Source organism: Carcharodon carcharias, chromosome 21 (genome assembly GCF_017639515.1).
Source record: "Carcharodon carcharias isolate sCarCar2 chromosome 21, sCarCar2.pri, whole genome shotgun sequence".
Classification (NCBI taxonomy): Eukaryota; Metazoa; Chordata; class Chondrichthyes; order Lamniformes; family Lamnidae; genus Carcharodon; species Carcharodon carcharias.
This window is the reverse complement of record NC_054487.1, coordinates 72,064,381-72,086,278: the sequence shown is the minus strand read 5'-3', so window position 1 is coordinate 72,086,278 and position 21,898 is coordinate 72,064,381. Positions and strand designations below refer to the sequence as shown.

Sequence of the window (21,898 nt, the reverse complement as noted above, 5' to 3'; positions counted from 1 at the left end):
CACTAGTGGCTGGTACCGGGACTGCAGGGCACACAGCGACACTAGTGACTGGTACCGGAACTGCAGGGCACACAGCGACACTAGTGGCTACTACCGGGACTGCAGGGCACACAGCGACACTAGTGACTGGTACCGGGAGTGCAGGGGCACACAGCGACACTAGTGGCTAGTACCGGGACTGCAGGGCACACAACGCCGCCAGTGACTGGTACCGGTACTGCAGGGCACACAGCGCCGCCAGTGGCCAGGGCCGGGACTGTTGTTCCCCTCCCCCACTCAGCGACATGTGGCCGTGAGGCTCGGGGCCCCGCGTTTCCGCAGTGAGTGAGTCGCTTCTCAAGGCGCTTGGGGGCCGAGAACGGGCGCATTCTCATCGGAATCAGTTGTGGGTCGGGACGACGATGATCACATGAGGCCTCAGGGACTGAGCTAAAGCGGAGAGAGCGGGCCTCGGACTCAGGTAGGGCAGGGCCGGCCGGGCCCGGGGTGGGGGTGAGGGAAAGCGCCAGAGGTTCGGGCCCGGGGACTTTACAAAGTGCGTGTGCGGCCGCCTCGGGCCTCCAGCTGGGGTGATTCGGGGACCGTGAGCTCCGGGCCCTGAGGCCCGGCTATGTGGTCGCCCGGTCGCCGGAGAGCCGAGGCGGAGGCCCTGAGGCGCCTTTGTCCGGGCGGCGGAGCCGGGGAACAGGCCCTGCGCCTCCGGTTGGCCCGAGAGGGGAGAGGCCAGGGCCGGGGCGGGAGAGCGGGAACCCGGGGCCCGGAGGACACACGGGCTGTGCCGGGGGAGGGGCAGAGACTGATTGTAAATAAAGAACAAAAACACAGGGGTTAATTATTGTAAACAACTGGGAGACTGGGAATAATCTTCACCCGTGGGGGGGGGGTGGGGCTGGGAATAGTCTTCACCCGGGGGGGGGGGGCGGCTGGGAATAATCTTCACCCGTGGGGGGGGGTGGGGCTGGGAATAGTCTTCACCCGGGGGGGGGGGGTGGGGCTGGGAATAATCTTCACCCGTGGGGGGGGTGGGGCTGGGAATAATCTTCACCCGTGGGGGGGGGTGGGGCTGGGAATAATCTTCACCCGGGGGGGGGGGGGGGGGTGGTGGGAATAATCTTCACCCGTGGGGGGGGTGGGGCTGGGAATAATCTTCACCCGTGGGGGGGGTGGGGCTGGGAATAATCTTCACCCGGGGGGGGGGGGGGTGGGGCTGGGAATAATCTTCACCCGGGGGGGGGGGGGGGGTGGTGGGAATAATCTTCACCCGTGGGGGGGGTGGGGCTGGGAATAATCTTCACCCGGGGGGGGTGGGTGGTGGGAATAATCTTCACCCGTGGGGGGGGTGGGGCTGGGAATAATCTTCACCCGGGGGGGGGGGGGCGGTGGGGCTGGGAATAATCTTCACCCGGGGGGGGGGGCGGTAGGGCTGGGAATAATCTTCACCGGGGGGTGGGGGTGGGGCTGGGAATAATCTTCACCCGGGGGGGGGGGGGTGGGGCGGCTGGGGCTGGGAATAATCTTCACCGGGGGGGGGGGGGGGTGGGGGCTGGGAATAATCTTCACGGGGGGGGGGGTGTGGAGAGAACTAGGAATAATCTTCTCCCGAGGGGGAGTGGGGGGTGGAGAGAACTAGGAATAATCTTCTCCCGGGGATGGGGGGGGGGGGTACTGGGAATAATCTTCTCCCGGGTGGGGGGGGGGGAGAACTGGGAATAATCTTCTCCCGGGGTCGGGGGGGGGGCCGGGGGGGGGGAGAGAACTAGAAATAATCTTCTCCCGGGGGGGAGGGGAGAACTGGGAATAATCTTTACCCAGGGTGGGGGGATGGGTGACTGGGCATAATCTTCACCCGGGGAGGGGGAGATTGAGAATAATCTTCACCCGAAGGGGGGGGATCTGGGAATAATCTTCACCCGGAGTTGGGGGGGGAGATTGAGAATAATCTTCACCTGGAGGGGGGGGATCTGGGAATAATCTTCACCCGGAGTTGGGGGGAGAACTGGGAATAATCTTCACCCGGGAGGGGTGGGGGGACTGGGAATAATCTTCACCCAGGAGGGGGGGAAACTGGGAATAATCCTCTCCCGGGGGAGGTGACTGGGAATAATCTTCACCCGGGGGGGTGGAGATTGAGAATAATCTTCACCCGGAGGGGGTGAGGGGGGTGCAATTGGGAATAATCTTCACCGGGTGGGGAGATTGGGAATAATCTTCTTCACCCGGGAGGGGGGAACTCGGAATAATCTTCATCTGGGAGGGGGGAACTGGGAATAATCTTCACCTGGGAGGAGGAGATTGGGAACAATCTTCACCCGGCGGGGGCGGGGGCGGGGTGGGGGGGTGGACTGGGAATAATCTTCACCGGGGGTTGGGGGGGGCAGGCATTGGGAGTAATCTTCACCTTGGGCGGGTGGGGGCTAACGGGGACAGACAGACAGACGAAATAATCTTCACTCAGTGTTGGGGGGGGGATTGGGACTAATCTTTACCTGGGGGTGGGGGGACTGGGAATAATCTTCACCCAGGAGGAGGGGGAGATTGAGAATAATCTTCACCCGAAGGGGGGGGATCTGGGAATAATCTTCACCCGGAGTTGGGGGGGGGAGATTGAGAATAATCTTCACCTGGAGGGGGGGTTTCTGGGAATAATCTTCACCCGGAGTTGGGGGGAGAACTGGGAATAATCTTCACCCGGAGGGGGGAGGGGGACTGGGAATAATCTTCACCCGGGAGGGGTGGGGGGACTGGGAATAATCTTCACCCAGGGTGGGGGGGTGGGTGACTGGGAATAATCTTCACCCGGGGTGGGGAGTGGGTGACTGGGGATAATCTTCTCCCGGGGGGGGTGGGGAGAGAGCTAGGAATAATCTTCGCCCAGGAGGGGTTAACTGGGAATAATCTTCATCCAGGTGGCGGGAGGGAGACTGGATATAATCTGCACCCTGGGTGGGTGGGAGGGGAGATTGGGTATAATCTGCACCCCGGGTGTGTGGGGAGGGGGAGGAGATTGGGTATAATCTGCACCCTGGGTGGGGGGGGAGGGGGAGGAGATTGGGTATAATCTGCACCCTGGGTGGGGGGGAGGGGGAGGAGATTGGGTATAATCTGCACCCTGGGTGGGGGGGGAGGGGGAGGAGATTGGGTCTAATCTGCATCCTGGGTGTGGGGGGGAGGTGGGAGAGATTGGGTATAACTACACCCCAGGTGGGGCAGGGGGGAGAGATTGGGTATAATATACACCCTGGATGCGGAGGAGTCTGGGTATAATCTGCACCTGGAGTGGGGGGGAATGATAAATTTGGATATAATCTGCACCCCTGAGTGGTGTGGAGCAGTTGAAATAATCTTCAGTTATGTTGTAGAGAATTCCAACTTGCAATAAAACTCCAACAGTTAATTTTTTGTTGTTCCACATTCCTGTTCAATACTTTCACTTTTCTGTATGTACCATTTCCTGCAATCTAGTTATGTTTATAAGAATTCACAGCACGTTTTCAAAAGGTAAACTGACAAATAAGATGACAATGGTTTGTAGAGTGGGCAGAGGAATGGACTAAGTTGCTAGCTCTTTCAGGAGCTGGAACAGGAATGATGGGCCGAGTGTTAGCCTTCTGTACTGTCGGATTCTAATTATTAGGCTACATTAAACTCTCAAATGTGACGTTAAATCCTTTGGAATTGACGCACACCATTGCAATGGTTTATTACACATTTTAAGCTAAATTGTTAGTTGGTCATGGGTCCTTTTAAAAAATTTACTCAACTCATTCCTTGGCTAGAGTGTTCACTGCTTTGGAACAATTGTTTACAATATACTTCAGTTACAAAACAATCTGCAGTCTTAATAGCATTGGGAAAAAAATTTCCAATTCACTACTCTTGTTTAGTTTTCACTTGTACCAGAACCAGACTAAAAATCTGTTCACTTATCTGTTATTTTGACAACTATTGACAGTAGGAAAGCATAGCCAAAAAGGTATAAAACTAAAAGTAAAAGTTCCATGAACAACTTGTACATATTATTTAACAAAAATTTGCTTACTTCTGATGCCCTAGTATCACCATTTATTTATAGTTGAGTGTACTGCCACTTCCTGTTTAGCAGTAAGCGATTTTGGTCCCTTGAAGGTTAACATTAAGGCAACATGGTTTTTCATGCAAGAAGCAGGACTTGGTTTTGACTGTTCACATAAAAAGCACATGTCTTAGCTCCTTCCTGTCCCTTGGGTGTAAATATTTCTGAACTCACTGAAGCTTTCATACCAAGAGTACATTTGGAATGATTTAACTACTGACTGATTTGACAGTGGGAACAATGGACTTAATTGAACGATGACTTAAGATCAGTTTCAGTTCCGTTGATATTCGTAAAAGTTTGGTACTAAATGCGCATGTTAGAGAAAGGCTGTAACTTAGATATATTTGTGAGATGTTAAAGGGGCTCAGTCTTATTAAGAGGATAGATTCATTCTGGAATGGTTCGTTTTGATCACAATCTGGATGTTTAAACACATTTATCAATAAAGAAATTTGTAATTCTACACCGTTTTTGTTAGGCTAATGAAGGGAATATTCTGTTTTTTTTTGCATAGAGTGATTTATGGTCTGACACATTTAGACCTTGAGTAACAGAATTGCAGATCATGAATCTCCCGACAGAAACACAAGATGCTGGAAGTACACATCTGGTCAGTTGGCATCTGTGTAAAAGACAGGTTAGCACTTTGGATCAGCTGCTCAAAACCTCACAATAATCTATGTCGAATAAAAAGGCTGGGGGTTGGGTGGGTGGTCAACCTAAGAGATTTGGAAAAAGAGCTAATGCAGAAGCTTACAACCTGCCCCTAATCTTGTGCACTGAGATGGCCTCCTCTTCATAGGAGAAACCAAATACATCTCCATTCTGTCTGCAGGTATGCTCAACCTCCCTGGGTGGTAGAGTTCCTTTCTGCAGGATATTAGTAAGCTAGCTAATCTTTGTAGTATTAATATTTGTACTTTTATCTCTTTTTGTCTTGTCATTGAAATTACCTGGTGTATCAAATTCAGTTTTGTCACTTGCTGTAATGAACTTATGATCATGGCATGGTTGTTAACATGTGATATTTGATTAGAATGATATTTCCCCTGGGGCTCTTGGGTCTTCCTTTAAATGAGGGGGTGGGGCACTTGTTGGTTGCAAGTGCTATCACATTCTAAGACATTCACTCTTGGAGAAAAATGTATGGTTGGAGTGGAAGAAGATAATATTTCACATCTTAGTGTCATTAGAGTAGATTGGTGACCATTTGTAACAAATGATTCGATTATTGGAAGAACTGATAGCTTTACAAGACTTTTTGAATGGAAGCCTGCTCCTTTTATGTATTTATTTGAATTAATTAGGATTTCAGCTATTAAGTGCTCTTTACTTTGGAAAACAGTAGTATTTAATCGTCAGTTGTGAGAAATCACAATTAATCTAAACTTTCCTAAGGAGGGCTAGCTTATACCTTGTTAATTGTACACATGGAGGATTGATATAAGGGACCATATGATAAATGGGAATTATATCAGCCAACCTCATAAACTCTACATTGCATTAACTGTTACCTTTGTAATTTTGTCTCTCTTTGCCCTGCTTCCATCCTTTAGTTGGGAGGTGGTGCAGCAATCCCATAACTATGCCAAAACCTTTCTGACAGATAAACTACCTGATGATTTGTCTTTATTAGGACGCGCACCTCCCAGTCTCAGATGATCAATTGAAACAAGTGGCCATTCTAGCTATTAAGATAATACAGTTTTGTGCAGATGTTCTTTGTTTAGCTCTGGATCAGAAACCCATGTTGTATTGAGAAAGCTTAACTATTATGTATAAGAAGTCTTGAACTTTTATTGCATTTAAAATTTGTTTAATTTGCAGTTTTGCATTTTCAACTGAGTGTAAAAGATGGGAGGTCGGAAATTAACTGAACCTGCAGCAGCTCCAGATAACGATGAAGATTTTGAAGGTAAGTTTATTTGCATTCTGATGTGTGCCTGTCAACTTTGAAAACTTTGTGAAGTAGAAATGTTTTACAATGTAATTATGTTTGTAACCAATTGCTGTTCTGGGAATAAACCCTTGTTTAATACTGAGGGAAAGGTTGTAGTCCTGGAGTTTCCTACTATTTTGATGTATCAGTGAAAAATGCATTTTAAACATTGAAGGGACCTTGATTATCCATGCTCCCAGTAAACTGCAATCTCCATTATTTAAGAATTTTTGCAGTTAATTGAAATAAGTGATGATCTGGTCTGTCATCTTTTTTATTTCAGAAAATGGGCAGATGGTAGGAGAGTAATAGCTACTGTGTAATGCTGATCTTAAAGCTAGGGTTTGTGTGGTACTTTTGGCCAACTCTCTTGGGTTTCTGTTGGTGTAAATGGTAAATCAGCTGATCAGTTTTAGCAGGCCTATCTTGCTACCGGGTGTATGAGTGAGTGCAGTTGGAGAAGGGAAATACGGAGTGTACAGTAGTTTGAGATATCCTCTCCATTATATTGAATAATCACTGTTCCACTCTACTCTGGATAGTCAATTGTTTTGTTCTTTAACAGATGTCACAGGCTTGAGACAGAGTTGATATGTGAATAATCTAATTTATGCAAAGACTGTTCTTGGCCAGAAGTAATTTTTGTTGAAAACAAATATTTGCAGACATATAAGCCTTACAAACTGCAGCTACTGAAATGGCCATAAAGGAGCTTTTTGAGTGTTTTTCAAAACTCTCTCCATGTCGATGTCAAGATGGCTTACTGGCATAACTGCTGCCTAATTCCATCAAGGACTTTGGGCTTTTCAAGGTTGGCACTTTGTTGAGAATTATTATTTTAAAAATGAATCTGTTGTCATGAGCACTTTTAAAAATTGGCTCTGAACTATTTAAGGTTGGCTAACGTACTTTTGCTCTGTATATTTTCAATGACTTGTTTTTCATGACGATGATAGCTGATATTTTATTTGATATATTTGCATGATGCCTGTTCTTTGTTTCCTTGAGATGGTACTGGCCAACCTTTTTGAGCCACTGCTGTCCTGGTGCTCCCAAGATGGTGTTGGGTAGGAAATTACTGTGACAGTGGTGTTTGGTGGTAAATATCAAGTCAGGATGGGATGTAAGTTAGAGCAGAACTTGGGGATGCTGGTATTCCTATGATCTTGCTCCTTTTGCCATCCTTGGTCATAGAGGTCCCAAGGTGCTTTCGAAGTAAGCTTGCTGAGCTACATCAGTGTATCCAGTGGATGGTATATACTGCAGCTACAGCGTGTTGGTACAGAAAGAGTGTACATTGAGCTCAGTTGTAGAGGTATCAATATCTGGATGATATTAAGCTCCATAGGTGTTATTGCAGCTGCGCCCAACCGGGCAAGTAGGCTGTATTTAATCACGCTTGTGCTTTGAGCCTTATAGAAGATGGTTAAGGAAGTAAGCCACTTGCCTCAGAATACCCAATCTGAGATCCATGGTGATCCCCCCGCCCCCCATAATATTAACAGTGGGAGACTTGGTAATGATGCTGCTAGTAGTGTGTTTCTTGCTGGCAATGGTCATTGCCTGGCAGTTGTGAAAGTGTTTATGGAACCTCCTCTTTTTGTTAGTTATCTATTTGTCCACCCCTGTTCTCGACTGCACCCAGAAGGATGTTTTGCTCCCATCTGTTGGTTTGGAACCACTTAGCCCTGACTGTAAACTATTGCTTTTGATATTTAGTGCACAGATAGTCCTGTGTTGTGGCTTCAGTAACTTGGTGCTCATCCTGAGTTAAGCCTGGTACAACTCATGGCATACCCTTTTATATTTCCCACTGAACCATGATTTGTCTACAAGCTTATCAGTGATAGGCTGCAAGCATGTTGGTGATAGAAGTGAGAGAGATGTGACCAGCATGAGATTGCAGATTGTATTGTACAATCTTGTTGTTGAAGGTCCACAGAGGCTCAAGGACATCCAGCTTAGAGCTTCTACACCTGTCTTTTTTAGCTGCAGTGCTACAAATACAACCTTGTTTTTGTGAAGACAATGTGTGATTTCTCCTACAATGCAATGGTTGATAGACATGTGGGTAAGTGAGGATATCACGTGGATTACACTCATTGGTTCCTTCACCATCTGATGGAGGTCCAGTCTAGAAGCCTACTCCTTTGACTTGGCACTGATAATAACACCTGCCCTTCCATCTTCCTCCCCATCTCAAATATATTTACCTCTGTGTCTCCACTAAATGGTATTCAGGTGTATGGATTTGTCAGCTGGTGGGGATGTGGTTAAATGGTGATCAGCTGGAGGTTTCTTTGATTTTATTTAATATGAAGCCATGATACTTCATCAATGGAGCAGGAGCCAGTGTTGAGGACTCCCTTCCTAAGGGCACTCCGACCTGAATGTGACTTCCCCTCTGGTGGATCTATTTTGCTAATGGCACAGGATAAAATTTATGCCGTAGACTGTTTTGCTGTGTTAAAGGTACTATATAAATACAAGTTGTTGATGTAACCTGGGGCGCTTAGAGGAGTCTGTGAAAATGACTTTGTCGGGCTCTTGCTTGACCCCTCTGGGATAGCTCTCAACTTAATGCATCAGTGTACAAATACTAGTATGACGAAGTTTCAGAGTCTTTTGGGGCTTATTGCTATTAGATATGATCTAAAATTATATCATAACTACGTAGCATGCAAGGTCATTTCAAAGGGCATTCAGAGTTGACCACGTATTGGAGTACTGGAGTTGTGTGAGGTGAGAGTAACTGCCCTTGACATCAAGGCAGCATTTGACCAAGTGCCGCATCGCGGAGCCCTAGCAAAACTGAAGTCAATGTGAATCGGTGGAGGGGAAACTCTCCACTGGTTGAAATCCTACCTTGCACAAAGGAAGATGATTGTGGGTGTTGGAGGTCAATCATCTCAGTCCAGGGACACTGCCGCAAGAGTTCCCCAGTGCCTAGACCCAACCACCTTCAGCTGCTTCGTCAGTCACCTTCCCTCCATCATAAGGCCAGAAGTGGGGATGTTCGCTGATGATTACGCAGTGTTCAGTACTATCTGCAACTCCTCAGATACTGGATATGCAACAAGACCTTGAAAATATTCAAGCTTGGAGTGATAAGTGACAAGTAACATTCACGACAAGTGCCAGGCAATGATCATCTGCAATAAGTGAGAATCTAACCATCTCCCCATGACATTCAATGGCATTACCATTGTCAAATCCCCTACAGTCAATATCCTGGGGTTACCATTGACCAGAAGCTGAACTGGACCATCCATATAAATACTGTGGCTACAAGAGCAAGTCAGAGGCTGAGAATTCTGAGAGTAGTTTGCCTCCTGACTCCCCAAAATCTGTTTACCATTCACAAGGCACAAGTCAGGAATGTGATAGAATACTCCTCTTTTGCCTCGTTGAATGCAACCCCAACAACACTCAAGAAGCTCAACGCCATGCAGGACAAAGCAGCCTGCTTGATTGGCCCCCTATCCACCATGTTAGGCATTCACTCCCACCACCACTGTACATTAGCAGCAGTGTGTATGATCTACAAGATGTATTGCAGCAACTCACCAAGGCACATTCCAAACCCCAGTGACCTGTACCACTTAGAAGGACAAGGGCACCAGGTGCATGGGAACACCACCACCTGCAAGTTCCCCCACCACCCCCATGCCACACACAGCCCTGACTTGGAACTATATCGACTTTCCTTCACTGTTGCTAGGTCAAAATCCTGGAACTCCCTACCAGCTCTGTGAGGCTACCTACAACACGTGGACTGTAGCAGCAGTTCAAAAAGGCAGCTCACCATTACTTTCTTGAGGGCAGTGAAGGATGGGCAGTAGTGATGTCCACATCCCATGAATGAATAAATAAAAAAAACTTTCCTTTCCTGAAAGATATAAATGGACCAGTTTGAATTTTTGGTGAAAATTCAGCAGGTTTAATCATTCTTCTTGCTGCCAGCCCATTAAATGATCAGATTTGTTAAATGTAAACTGGCCACAGTTGAACTGAAGACCTTTGTTTTGCTAGGCCTGCACCATGACCGCTGCAGTCCCCTTATTAGGATACTGAATCTGACCATGTAGGGGAACTGAATTAATGCAAAGCTGATGCTGAATCATCCCCGATTTCCTGACTATGTCACTTAAAAGTTTTCCAAAAGCCTCATTAATTCGAACCACTCTGTCAGATTTCAACTACACTTGCTCTTTAAGCAAAAATATTTTTAAAATCCCAGAAGGAATCTTATTTTTATAATGTGGGTTTTGGTGATACTTTTTTAAATCTAAGCTTGTAAAAGCACTTCTGGGAGTGGAAATTTCATTTGTCATCTACAGAAAGTAATTTCATTGAAACTCTTGTACAATATGTGCTGGAGGCAGATAAGAAAGGTAATCTTATTCTTTAAGAACAGTATGACTGCTTTCCCACCCCCGCTCCCCCAATCCCACCCTCCCCCCAAAATGACACCAACAGTTTTACTCAATTCCACCTGACTCTTCTCTACACCATTCTAAATTTACCTTTTTCTCCTTTAACCCTGAATCTCCTGTCCTGCCCGTAATGCTTTAATTTCATAGTGTTCTGGATTTGCCTTTACCAGTTTATGTGCTGCTGTCAGATTCTTCTTTCAAGGCAGACAAGGGTGGCTTAAGTTTCTCCCATCTTTCCTCACAATTTGATCTTTTAATGCTCCAATTCACTTTATTCAAGCATTTAGTTCAATTATTTATGGGAGTTCTTTGAGGAAGTAACAAGCAATATGGATGAAGGGGAACCTGTGGATGTGGTGTACTTACATTTCCAGAAGGCATTTGACAAGGTGCCACATCAAGGTTACTATACAAAATAAGAGCTCATGATGTAAGGGTGACATGTTAGCAAGGATAGAGGATTGGTTAGCTAACAGTAAACAGAGTAGGCATAAATGGATCATTTTCACTTTGGAAAGATGTAATGAGAGGATCAGTGCTGGGGCCTCAACTTCTTACAATATATATAAATGACTTGGATGAAGGAATTGAATATATGGTTGCTAAGTTTTCTGATGACACAGATGGGAAAGTTAAGTTGTGAAAAGGACATAGAGTCTGCAGAAGGATATAGACATTTGGCAGATGTGAATTTGTCCACTTTGGCAGAAAGAATAAAAGTGTAGTGTATTATTTAAATGGGGAGAGATTGCAGAATTTTGAGGTAGAGAGAGACCTGGGTGTCCTGGTACGCAAATCACAAACAGTATGCAGGCACAGCAAGTGATTAGGAAGGCAAATGGAATGTTGTCGATTATTGTAAGGGAAATGGAATATAAGGTAGGCTACGGTTTTGCTACAATTGTGTAGGATACCTGGAGTACTGTATATGGTTTTGGTCTCCTCCTTTAAGAAAGGACATAATTGCATTGGAAGCAGTTCAGAGAAGGTTCCCTTGGTTGCTTCCTGAGATAAAGGGGTTATCCTATGAGGAAAGGTTGGACCTGTATCCATTGGAGTTTAGAAGAATGAGAGGTGACATTATTGAAACATATAAGATCCTGAGGGGACATGATAGGGTGATGCAGGGAGGATGTTTCACCTTGTGGCAGAGACTAGAACTGGGGGACACAGTTTAAAAATAAGGAGTCTCTTGTTTAAGACCAAGACAAGGAGAAATCTTTTCTCTGAGTGTTGTGAGCCTGTGGAACTCTCTTGCCCAGAGACCTGTGGAGGCAGGGTCTTTTAATATTTTTAAGGCTGAGTTAGATTCTTGATCGACAAAGGAGTCAAAGGGTATGGGGGTAGGAAGGAAAGTGGAGTTGAGGCCATAGTCATATCAGCCATGATCTTCTTGAATGACAGTGCGAACTCGAGGGGTTGAATGGCCTTCTCTTGCTCATATGTTGTTCGTATGTTCAGTCTAGTAGCTCATCTTCCAACAGTCCCCCGGCTCGAATGACTTTTTGGGAATCGGAACAAGTCGTTGTGATCAAGGTATGGTCTGAAAAGAGCACTGTACGATTTCAACATGATGCTCTCCATCTTCAATTCAATTCTACTATTTTGGATATGTAGTCCAGTGTTCTGTTTGCTTTGATTAAAGCTCTGTGTACTTAGATCATGTTGATTGTTGAGTTAATTGAAACTTTTAGGGGTTTTGTCCCCAGTGCCTTCTAATGTGCTATACTTTGAACTTGTCTGTATGAAATTTTATCTGTATACTTCCATGTATGTTTTGCATATTTTGTAGTATCTTATCTGCCTCATCAAGCTTAACTTCCCCTTCTGGTTTTTTTGTAATCAGTAAATTTGATCAATTTGGACTAAGCTTCTTCAATAAGTAGTTAATGTAAGTTAGAAAGAGAGACTAACAATGATTCCACTCAGCATTTGCCCCATGCCCACCACCCCCCTCCACCAATGGAATTCTCCGCCAACAGGTGCTGACCAATCCCTACCCTCCAACCAATTTCCTTTTCATTAGCAGCATGAGAATCCTTGCTACTTTAAATATTCTAATCTTTCATGAGGAGCTCTCTCAAGTGCCATTTTGAAGTCAAGGCACACCACAAGTAGAGCCTTCTGGGCTGCCACATCATCAAAAAACTTTGGGGTCAAGCAATATTACCTTTCTGAATCTACATTGGGTGCTGTTTACTGTGATATCGTAGTACAAGTATTCTCAGGGTTGCGCATGATCAGTTCCATTATTTTGCAGAGCATTGATGCATGACTAATTGGCTTGCAGTTGCTTGCATATGTTTTGTTACCTTTTCTGAAAATGGACCTTTTGAAAATGTTTGCCTACTTCTAATTTCTCTGGACCACCCTGGTGTTTAGTGGCTTCAGTGGTTCATAAATGTCATCTATTGTGTCTTGTTGGTCCATCCCAAGGGATTTATTTGTTGAGAACCCTTTCAGCTTGTTTAGAATTTCCACCTCATTTATATCTCATTAATTTCGACTTAGAATATTACTGTTTTGAGAAGACATGTTCATGTCTTCCCTAATGAATACTGAAAGGTAGCAATCATTTAATATTAACTAGAATATACTTGTGCTCATCCTCAGTTTAGTTCATGTTACCATCTTTTAGGGCTCTCATTTCTCTTTTTACTCTATAAAACTAAAAGAATTTCTTACTTTCATGATTTGGGTCTGCATTGTGCTATTTTCCAGATCTATTTCAGCCTTTTTGTCCTCTCGTCATGGAGGTTTTTGCCTCCTTTTTTTTCTAATTAAGTTGCTAACGTTTGGGGTCAAGATTGCTTAGCATATTATTAATCATGTGTGTGTGTTTTTAATCCTGTGTGCTCAGCATTATGTCTTTAAAGCTGTTCCGCTTGTTCATCACTGAAGTGTTGTTGATCAAATGCCCCCAGTCATTGTGATAAGCTCTGATTTTCTCGAAGCCTCTTAAAAGTATGTCTTGACCAGATGAGAAGGGGGGAACTGGCTCCCATCTATTCAACCTTTTTGGTCACAATAAATGTTTAAGTTTCTTTTTCATGAAGATATGCCTTTTCCAAATCATAATTCATTTAACTATTTAAGCTGTGAGCAATAAGGAGCCAATCAAATTTTCTTGAGTCAAATAAAGAACAAACCCAAGAAAAATAATAAAAACGCAACGTCATGCATTCGGCCCTTGTGTAATTATTCAGGCCCCCACAGACACCAGTATCAGAAATAAAGGGAGTTAGAGTCCAATGAATAAAGGTAAAAGAATATACGGTTAAATGCTCTTTGATTGTCCTTGAGGCATTGATTTTAAATGCCATGGCCGAATTAGGTTAGTTGGTTTCTTGGATACGGTCAGATGTAGAAGATATTGCAATTATTACGAGATCTCGGTTCACTGGTATGTTTCTGGTAGAGTCGGCTTCTTGATCTGGGCAACACTCTTATTCCAAAAGAGAGCGGGAGCAGCCTTCAGCCTGTTTTTTCTGCTGAAGACTTTTTTGATATCGCTTGTGCCACTTGCAACCTCTCTCTTGTAGCTGGGTAGCCTTGCCTTGAAGCTCTTCGCCCATTGTGTATTTCCAAGAGTTTTGGCTGGGCCTGTCTGTGGCAGCCATTGTTTCAATATCCAGTAGTTTGCATTTTTCTTCCTTAGACTGCTACGAATTTCAATGCGACTCTGGATTATAGGAAATATCTCTCTCTTCATACACCCCTAAGGATGATTTGTTTGTTTCTCACTTTCACCTTGGAATATGGCCTTGCATTTTTAAGAAGTTTGCCCTGTCTCAGTTCAGATTGCAAAATTTCCAGTCAGTTGAAAGTTGAAAAATCATATTTTCAAAAATAAAGGGGCATAACCTTGTGACAAGTAATAGTAGCAAATCTTCCAAGACATTACATATAGTGAATCAGAGGACATGTTGCTTGATGAAGAGCAAGAGTGTTACCAAGAAAGTGGAATGAAAAAAGTTTTACAGAAAGTAAATGTTGCAACCGTTTAATATATTAAGTACATTGATGACTATCTCCATCACGTTTTTGAACCCAGATCATATCAGATTGAATATATTGTGGCTGCTGGCTCTGAAGAGTATCATTGTTTCCACTCCCTGTATATTATCTGGGTGATTTATTGTTACCAGGTCAAGATAAATACTGCCTCTTGTGACTTCCCTGACATCTGGGTCATGAAGCAGCCATATGTTACATTTATATATTTGGACTGAGAACCAATATGCAGCAAGATTACAGCCTATTTCCATTCTATTAATAACCACCTTTGTAGACCCTTTATTCTGGAAAATTAAATTGTAGTGGAATTTTAAATATTAATCGTGTTCAAGCAAGGTAAATTGCGACCAAACTAGCAACATCTAATATTGTATTTGTCTCATGTTTCTTTAAGCTGGTTGAAATCTAAATTTTAACTCGTGATTTGATTACTGAAGATAAAACCTTCAGAGACTTCCTTTCTTGTCAGTTTACAAAGTAGTTCTAAAAATTTTAGAACAGAATGTACAAATTCTGAAAGACTTGCCCTTAAAAAAAATTACTGGCTGAAATATAGTAATTAAACACCTACAGTGTGTTTAGAAGAACATAATATATAGGAATAGGCCATTCAGCCCCTTGAGCTTGCTCCACTAATAAATAAGATCATGGTTGAACTGATCCTGGCCTCAACTCCACTTTCCTGTCTGTTCCCCATAACCCTTGACTCCCATCCAGTTGAAAGTATCTGTTAATCTCAACCTTGAATGTATTCAGTGGCTCAACCTCCAAGCCCCATGAGGTAGAAAGATTCATAACTTTCTCAAAGATTAAATTTCGCCTCCTCTCCATATTAAATGAATGACCACAAACTCTGAAATTGTGCCCCCTAGTTCTAGATTCTGCTATGAGGGGAAACATCCTCTCAGCATCTACCCTGTCAAGCCCCCTCAGAATCTTATGTTTATGTATGACCACCTCCCTTTCTTAATTCCAAATTGTAAAGGCCCAAACTGCTCAACATTTCCTCATAAAACAACCCCTTCAAACCAGGGCGACCGCTTTGCAGAACACCTTTGGTCTGTCCGCAAGCATGACCTCCCTGTCATTTGCCATTTCAACACACCACCCTGCTCTCATGCCCACATGTCCATCCTTGGCCTGCCGCAATGTTCCAGTGAAGCTCAATGCAATCTGGAGGAACAGCACCTCATCTTCCGATTAGGCACCTTGCAGCTTTCCGGACTTAACATTGAGTTCAACAACTTCAGATCATGAACTCTCTCCTCCATCCCCACCCCCTTTCCGATCCCCCTTTTTTCTAATAATTTATATTTTTTTTAATATATTTTTCTTTTCCCACTTATTTCTACTATTATTTTTAAATTTATTTCCATCCATTGTTTTATCTCCACCTTTTAGCCTTCCCTTCCCCCTACCCCACCCCCACTAGGGTCATCTGTCACTTGCTCGTCCTGCTTTCTACCCTTAATGTCACCATTAGCACATCCTTTAGCTAATATCACCACTGTCAACACCCCTTTGTCCTTTTGTCTATGACATCTTTGGCAATCTCTTCTTTGCCTCCACCTATCACTGGCCCTCTATCCAGCTCTACCTGTCCCACCCACCCAACCAGCTTATATTTCACCTCATTTCTATTTTTCTTTAGTTCTGATGAAGAGTCATACGAACCCGAAACGTTAACTGTCTTCTTCTCCGTAGTTTTTCCAGCTATTTTTGTTTTTGTTTCAGATTTCCAGCATCCGCAGTATTTTGCTTTTACCCTTCGTGCTAGGAATCACCCTAGTGAATCTTCTCAACAACCTCCAATGCAATTATTTCCCTCCTTTAAATAAGAAGACCAAAATAAAATATTAATGTTAATCTGACTTACACAGTGCCTCAACAAAAGTTTTGGAGCTGAAGTATAAAAATGGCTTGGAGATCAGATTCATTATTATCAAGATTGCTGAATATATGTACTTTAAGTGGCCATTTGATAGGTTCAGTAGAACAAACCTTTTTTTCTGAATATAGTATAGAGCTGCTGTGATTCCTGGATACACCTGTATTTCAAATGCAGTGGTGACCATGTATTGAATCAGGGCACACTGTAACAAATTGGCCTTTTGACTTAAGTAATCCAAAATCAATTTTGCAATGTAGATGTGATCTGGCTGCATAATGGGCTGTAATATTCAACCAAAAACTGTTCCTGATCTGTTTGGACAGGACGGTGTCTTTACTTAGTAACCCATAAAGAGTGAAGCATATTTCAGTTCTAATTCCGTTATTACCCCCAAAAGTAAAGTAACCAATCTGCAATCAGGTTATTTGGTAGTTCTAGGTTGGATGAAACTAGCACAAACTGATTGTCCTTCTTTCTCTTACTTTGACACATTTTGATGTGAAATTTGACATGTGACATCCACGTTAGTTGTAAGATTAATATACAACATATACTTCTCATCAGCCATCACTTATGTAATATTGTTGCTGCCCATCATGCTCGAGTATCCATTATTTTCTATATAATTCACTGATCAGCAGCACTGCATGTTGATTGTTGAAGCCATCAAAATAATCATGTGTATTTGCTGTATTTGTAAAATGTTGAGGCTGGTATATCATTTTGTCTGAAATCAATCCAGAAAAAAAGTTGTGTAATTAATGCATTCTTTTATTCTTCATGGTAAGTTGGTGTCGCTGGCCAGACCAGCATTTATCGTCCATCTCTAAGAGAGAGAAGGCAGTGGTGAGCCGCCATCTTGAACCACTGCGGTCCATGTGGTGTAGGTACACCCACAAGGCTGTTAGGGAGGGAGCTCCAGGATTTTGACCCAGCAACTGTGAAGGAATGGTGATATAGTTCCAAGTCAAGGTGATGACTGGCTTGGCTTACAGGTGGTGATGTTTCTATGCATCTGCTGCCCTTGTCCTTCTAGGTGGTAGAGGTGGCAGGTTTGGAAGGTGCTGTTGAGGAGATTAGGTAAGTTGCTGCAGTGCATCTTGTAGATCATGCACACTGTTGCTGCTGCGCATCGGTGGTGGAGGGACTGAATGTTGAATATGGTGATTGGGGTGGTGTCCTAGGCCAAACTATCTTCAGCTGCTTCATCAATGACCTTCCTTCCATCCTAAGGTCAGAATTGGGGATGTTCGCTGATGATTACATAATGTTCAACACCATTTGTGACTCCTCAGATACTGAAGCAGTCTCTATCCACATACAGCAAGACCTGGACAATATTTCAGCTTGGGTTGATAGTTGGAAGTAACATTCATGCCACACAACTACCAGGCAATGACCATCTCCAACAAGAGAGAATCTAACCATCACCCCTTGACATTCAATGGCATTACCATCCCTGAATCCCCCACTATCAACATCCTGGGGGTTACCATTGACCAGAAACTGAACTGGGCCAGCCATATAAATACTGTGCATAAAAGAGCAGGTCAGAGGCTGGGAAATCCGTGGCAAGTAACTCCCTTCCTGATTCCCAAAAGCCTGTCCACAATCTACAAGGCACAAGTCAGGAGTGTGATGGAATATCCTTCACTTTCCTGGATGAGTGCGGCTTCAACAGCACTTGAAGAGCTTGACACTATCCAGGACAAAACAGCCAGCTTGATTGGCACCCCATCCACCACCTTCAACGTTCACACCCTTTACACCGACACACAGTGGCAGCAGTGTGTACCATCTACAAGATGCACTACAGAAACTCACCAAGGCTCCTTCAACAGCACCTACCGAATCCATTATCTCTATCATCTAGAAGGGCAAGGGCAGCAGATGCATGGGAACACTGCCACCTGCAAGTCCCCCTCCAAGTCCTCACTTGGAATTTTATCACCATTCCTTCACTGTCACTGGGCCAAAATCCTGGAACATCCTTCCTAGCAGCACTGTGGGTGTGCCTGCAACACATGGCCTGCAGTGGTTCAAGAAGACAGACCACCACTACCTTCTCAAAGGCAATTAGGGATAGGCAATAAATGCTGATCAACCAGCGACGCCCACATCCAGTGAAATAATACAAGAAAAGATTGTGTATGATTAGAAACAGCAGCACATATGGGACAATTTTGCGCCTGGTGCTGTAGAAACCATTGAGGTAATTGGTGTTTCCACAGCAGCTGGACCTGAAATATGGCTTGTTGTCATTTTGATGCTACAGCATAACTCGCATAACGAGCACCTTTAGCTTAGATCATTTGAACTGACACACATCCAAGCTTTGCCTCTGCTGAACTTGGATTGTTGCAAGATAGGATACAGGTATCTATCTCATTGTAGCAGAGACAGTATTCATATCAAAAACAGACTGTCAGTTTTGTAGTAAGCAATTAATTATATTTAATCTTTCTATTCAAAATTTACAATTGTACTGACATGTGATTTTTTTTTGACTACAGTCTATTTAAAGAATCTAATCAGCCACAACAGAAGGTGAACACAAACCTTTTCACAGTCCATCTGAAATATTAAAATTCCTGCACGTTAGTAATAAATTTGAGTTTTTAAAATTTTATCTTGAAGCTGAGACTGTTTTGCTAATTTTTTTTTTTGCTCCTGGAATGTTGTCAGTACTGACTGGCAAGACCCTGAAGTGGGTGATGGGCACTGTTCTTGAATTGCTGCAGCCCTTATGATGATGGTGCCCTCACACTTATATTCTTTCAGGATATTGACCAGTGACGACAAATCATGTGGATTTCACATAATAAAGCTGTGATGTGATGACCGTTGTAGGGTGAGTCCAGTGGTAGAGGCATCATTCAGGTGAACTGCTTTGTTCTAGATGGTGTTGAACTTATTGAATGTTGCAGTTGCGCCCATCAAGGCAATTGAAAGTATTCCATTGCATTCATGATTTGGGCCATGTAATTGAAAGAGAGGTTTTGAGGGGTCAGGAAGTGACCCACTCATCACAAGGTGCCTAGCCCCTGCCTGCTCTCTCAGCCACAGTGCAAATATGACAGGTCTGCTCCAGCTTCTGGCTAATGATGAGCCAGAGGATGTGGTGACAGGGCACTCGGCTATGGTGATGCCTCTTGTTCAAGGTGCTCATTACTAGGCACTTGTCAGCCTGAGCCTATTTGTTTTACTGGTCTTACTATAGACTGGCAAGGACTACTTCATTATACAAGGAGTTGTGAATGGAGCTGAAAGTGTGGAATTAATAGTGCACAACCTCAATTACAATTGGTGTTAATTCTATTCAGGTAATAGGTATTAATTGGGAACTTGAGCGCTCACATGTTACTGGACTAGTAATCCAGAGACCCAGGCTAATTCTTTAAAAAAGACCTGCCCTGCTATGGTTCAGTGGTTAACTCTCATGCCTTATAGTCCAAAGGTTGTGAGTTCAAATCCCACAAAGGGTTTACTTACTGCCAATGAAGTATTTTAGGGGAGATGGTGGTGTTGTGGCAATGTCACCTGCTTCATAATCCAGAGGCCCAGGTTACTACCCTGGGGATGTGAGTTCAAATTCCATCAGGACAGGTGGTGGAATTTCAATGTAATTAAAGAATATATAGGAGCAGGCTGAAAGAGGGTTTTTTTTGTTGGAGGTGCACTGAATGCAATGTTTATTTCTAAGTAAAAACTTGTAAGTAAATAAAGATTAGCTCCAGTATTATAATGAAGGAAAGGCCATTGAATGAGCAGCTGAAGATGGTCCTGCTAAGATCACTTCCCTGAGAAACTCCTGCAGTCATGTCCTGGTTTTGTGATAGCTCAAAAAGCCACTGACATTTTTTTGTCAGGTATGACTCCAGCCAGTGGAGGATTTTCCTTTTTACTCCCATTGACTTCAGTCTTGCTAGGGCTTGCTATGATGCCACGTTCTGTCAAATACTGCCTTGACGTAAAGGACAGCTACTCGCATCTGGCAGAGGTGTCTTGCATTTGTACTTCCTCGTTTAACCACAATGTGCACATCATTCTGCCTGGTGTAATATGTGTATTCCTTCTTATTTCGTTCCTGCTTTTCGTGTTCTGTAACCCTTTCAGGAACTTGTCCAGTTGCCTTTCGAGGATTGCAGGAAACTCCTACTCACTGCATTCTTCAGTACTCTGTTCCACAGGGCAATCACTGTCCGTGAGAAGAAATGCATTCTTGCATCACATAGGGTGATTATGGTATAGAGGGGGCCATTTGGTCCATTGAGTCTATGCTGGCTCTCTGTAGAGCAATCTATCAGCCCCATTCCTCCACTCCATCCTCCATAGCCCTGTAAATTTATTTCCCTTAAGTGCCCATCCATTTTCCTTTTGAAATTTTTGATTGTCCCTGCTTCCACAGCCACGTGCATAATAAAAAAAGATTTTCCTCATATCTCCTCAGCATCTCTTGCCCAAATTCTTAAATTCGAGTTCCTTAGTCCTTGTACAATAAGCTCCAACCTTATTTTTTGCTTATATATTTTATGATCGTATCCTTCCAACCTATTGATCTCAAAGAACTTGCCAATTGAACAAAATTTATTCTCTTCCATCATTTTAAAAACTTTGAAGTCTGTTCTAAAGAGATGTAATTTAATGAAAATAGCCGCATTTTTTGGAACCTATTTTGATGGTTAAGATTCATAAATATTGATGTGAATCCATAAGAGGCACCAACAGAAGGTACATGTTACTTTATTCACTCACTGCACTGTTGGATTATATCTCAGAATTACATTAAGTGGTGCATTTGCCCAGTGGGAGGATCTAATCCTTTTGAGTAGGGGTGCAAATATGGGTCTCTGAATTTGGCACTTAATTAAAACTACTAGTTCCTTCAAAGTAAATTTAACCTGATTTCTACGTGCACGCAAACGGAGTATTTGCTACAAAGCAAAACTTTTTGGACTGCAATTTCCTTGCTAAAATAAACTTCTCATTGTTTTGTTGAGGGGAGGTACAGCTAAAATCATCTACATGTTCATTTTGGATGCCATCTAATAACTATTATGCGATTGAAAATAATCCTTGGATTCCTCAGGATTACACATTTGGTTGTTAAGTCTCTACAAATGATGCCCAAATGCCTGACACCTATCTTAAAATGCATGCAGAGCTCATTCTGCCTAGATAGAGACAACAGATATAGGTAGTATAAAGGCAACTGAGTTTTAACAAAACTGAAAGTTAGTTTTCTTTTCCAACATAAGGTCTTCCAAGTTTAAACTCCTTGTTTTTCTATACATTTCACTGGGATATATATCTTTGTGTCCTTCGATGTTCAAGAAGGCAGCTCATCACCATCACCACCTCATGAGCAATTAGGAATGGGCAAGAAATAGCGATGCCCACATCCCATGAAAGAATTTTTAAAAAATTCTACCTGAAAGAAAATTTGCAACAAGCTATGGTTACCATTAGGGAGGGTTAGGACAGCACTGACAGTTTAGTGCAGGTATCAGTTTGTTCTATTAAAGAGGAAATGGAATCCT

At 43.5% G+C, this 21,898-nt stretch overlaps 1 protein-coding gene across 7 annotated transcripts in view; it reads left to right on the top strand.

Moving 5' to 3' along the window:
• The first annotated feature begins 273 nt into the window (after window positions 1–273).
• Window positions 274–21,898, top strand: part of scaf11 (SR-related CTD-associated factor 11) — a 117,718-nt gene continuing 96,093 nt past the window's right edge. For 5 of the 7 annotated variants that reach the window (XM_041215755.1, XM_041215757.1, XM_041215753.1 and 2 more), the window contains exons 1-2: window positions 274–460; window positions 5,903–5,990. In XM_041215755.1, the coding sequence (XP_041071689.1) occupies window positions 5,930–5,990 (61 nt within the window). In that variant the 5' untranslated portion in view covers window positions 274–460; window positions 5,903–5,929. Of the gene's footprint in view, window positions 461–4,589; window positions 4,713–5,902; window positions 5,991–21,898 lie in introns of all 7 variants that reach the window. The other 2 variants (XM_041215758.1, XM_041215752.1) reach the window with 1 other exon arrangement.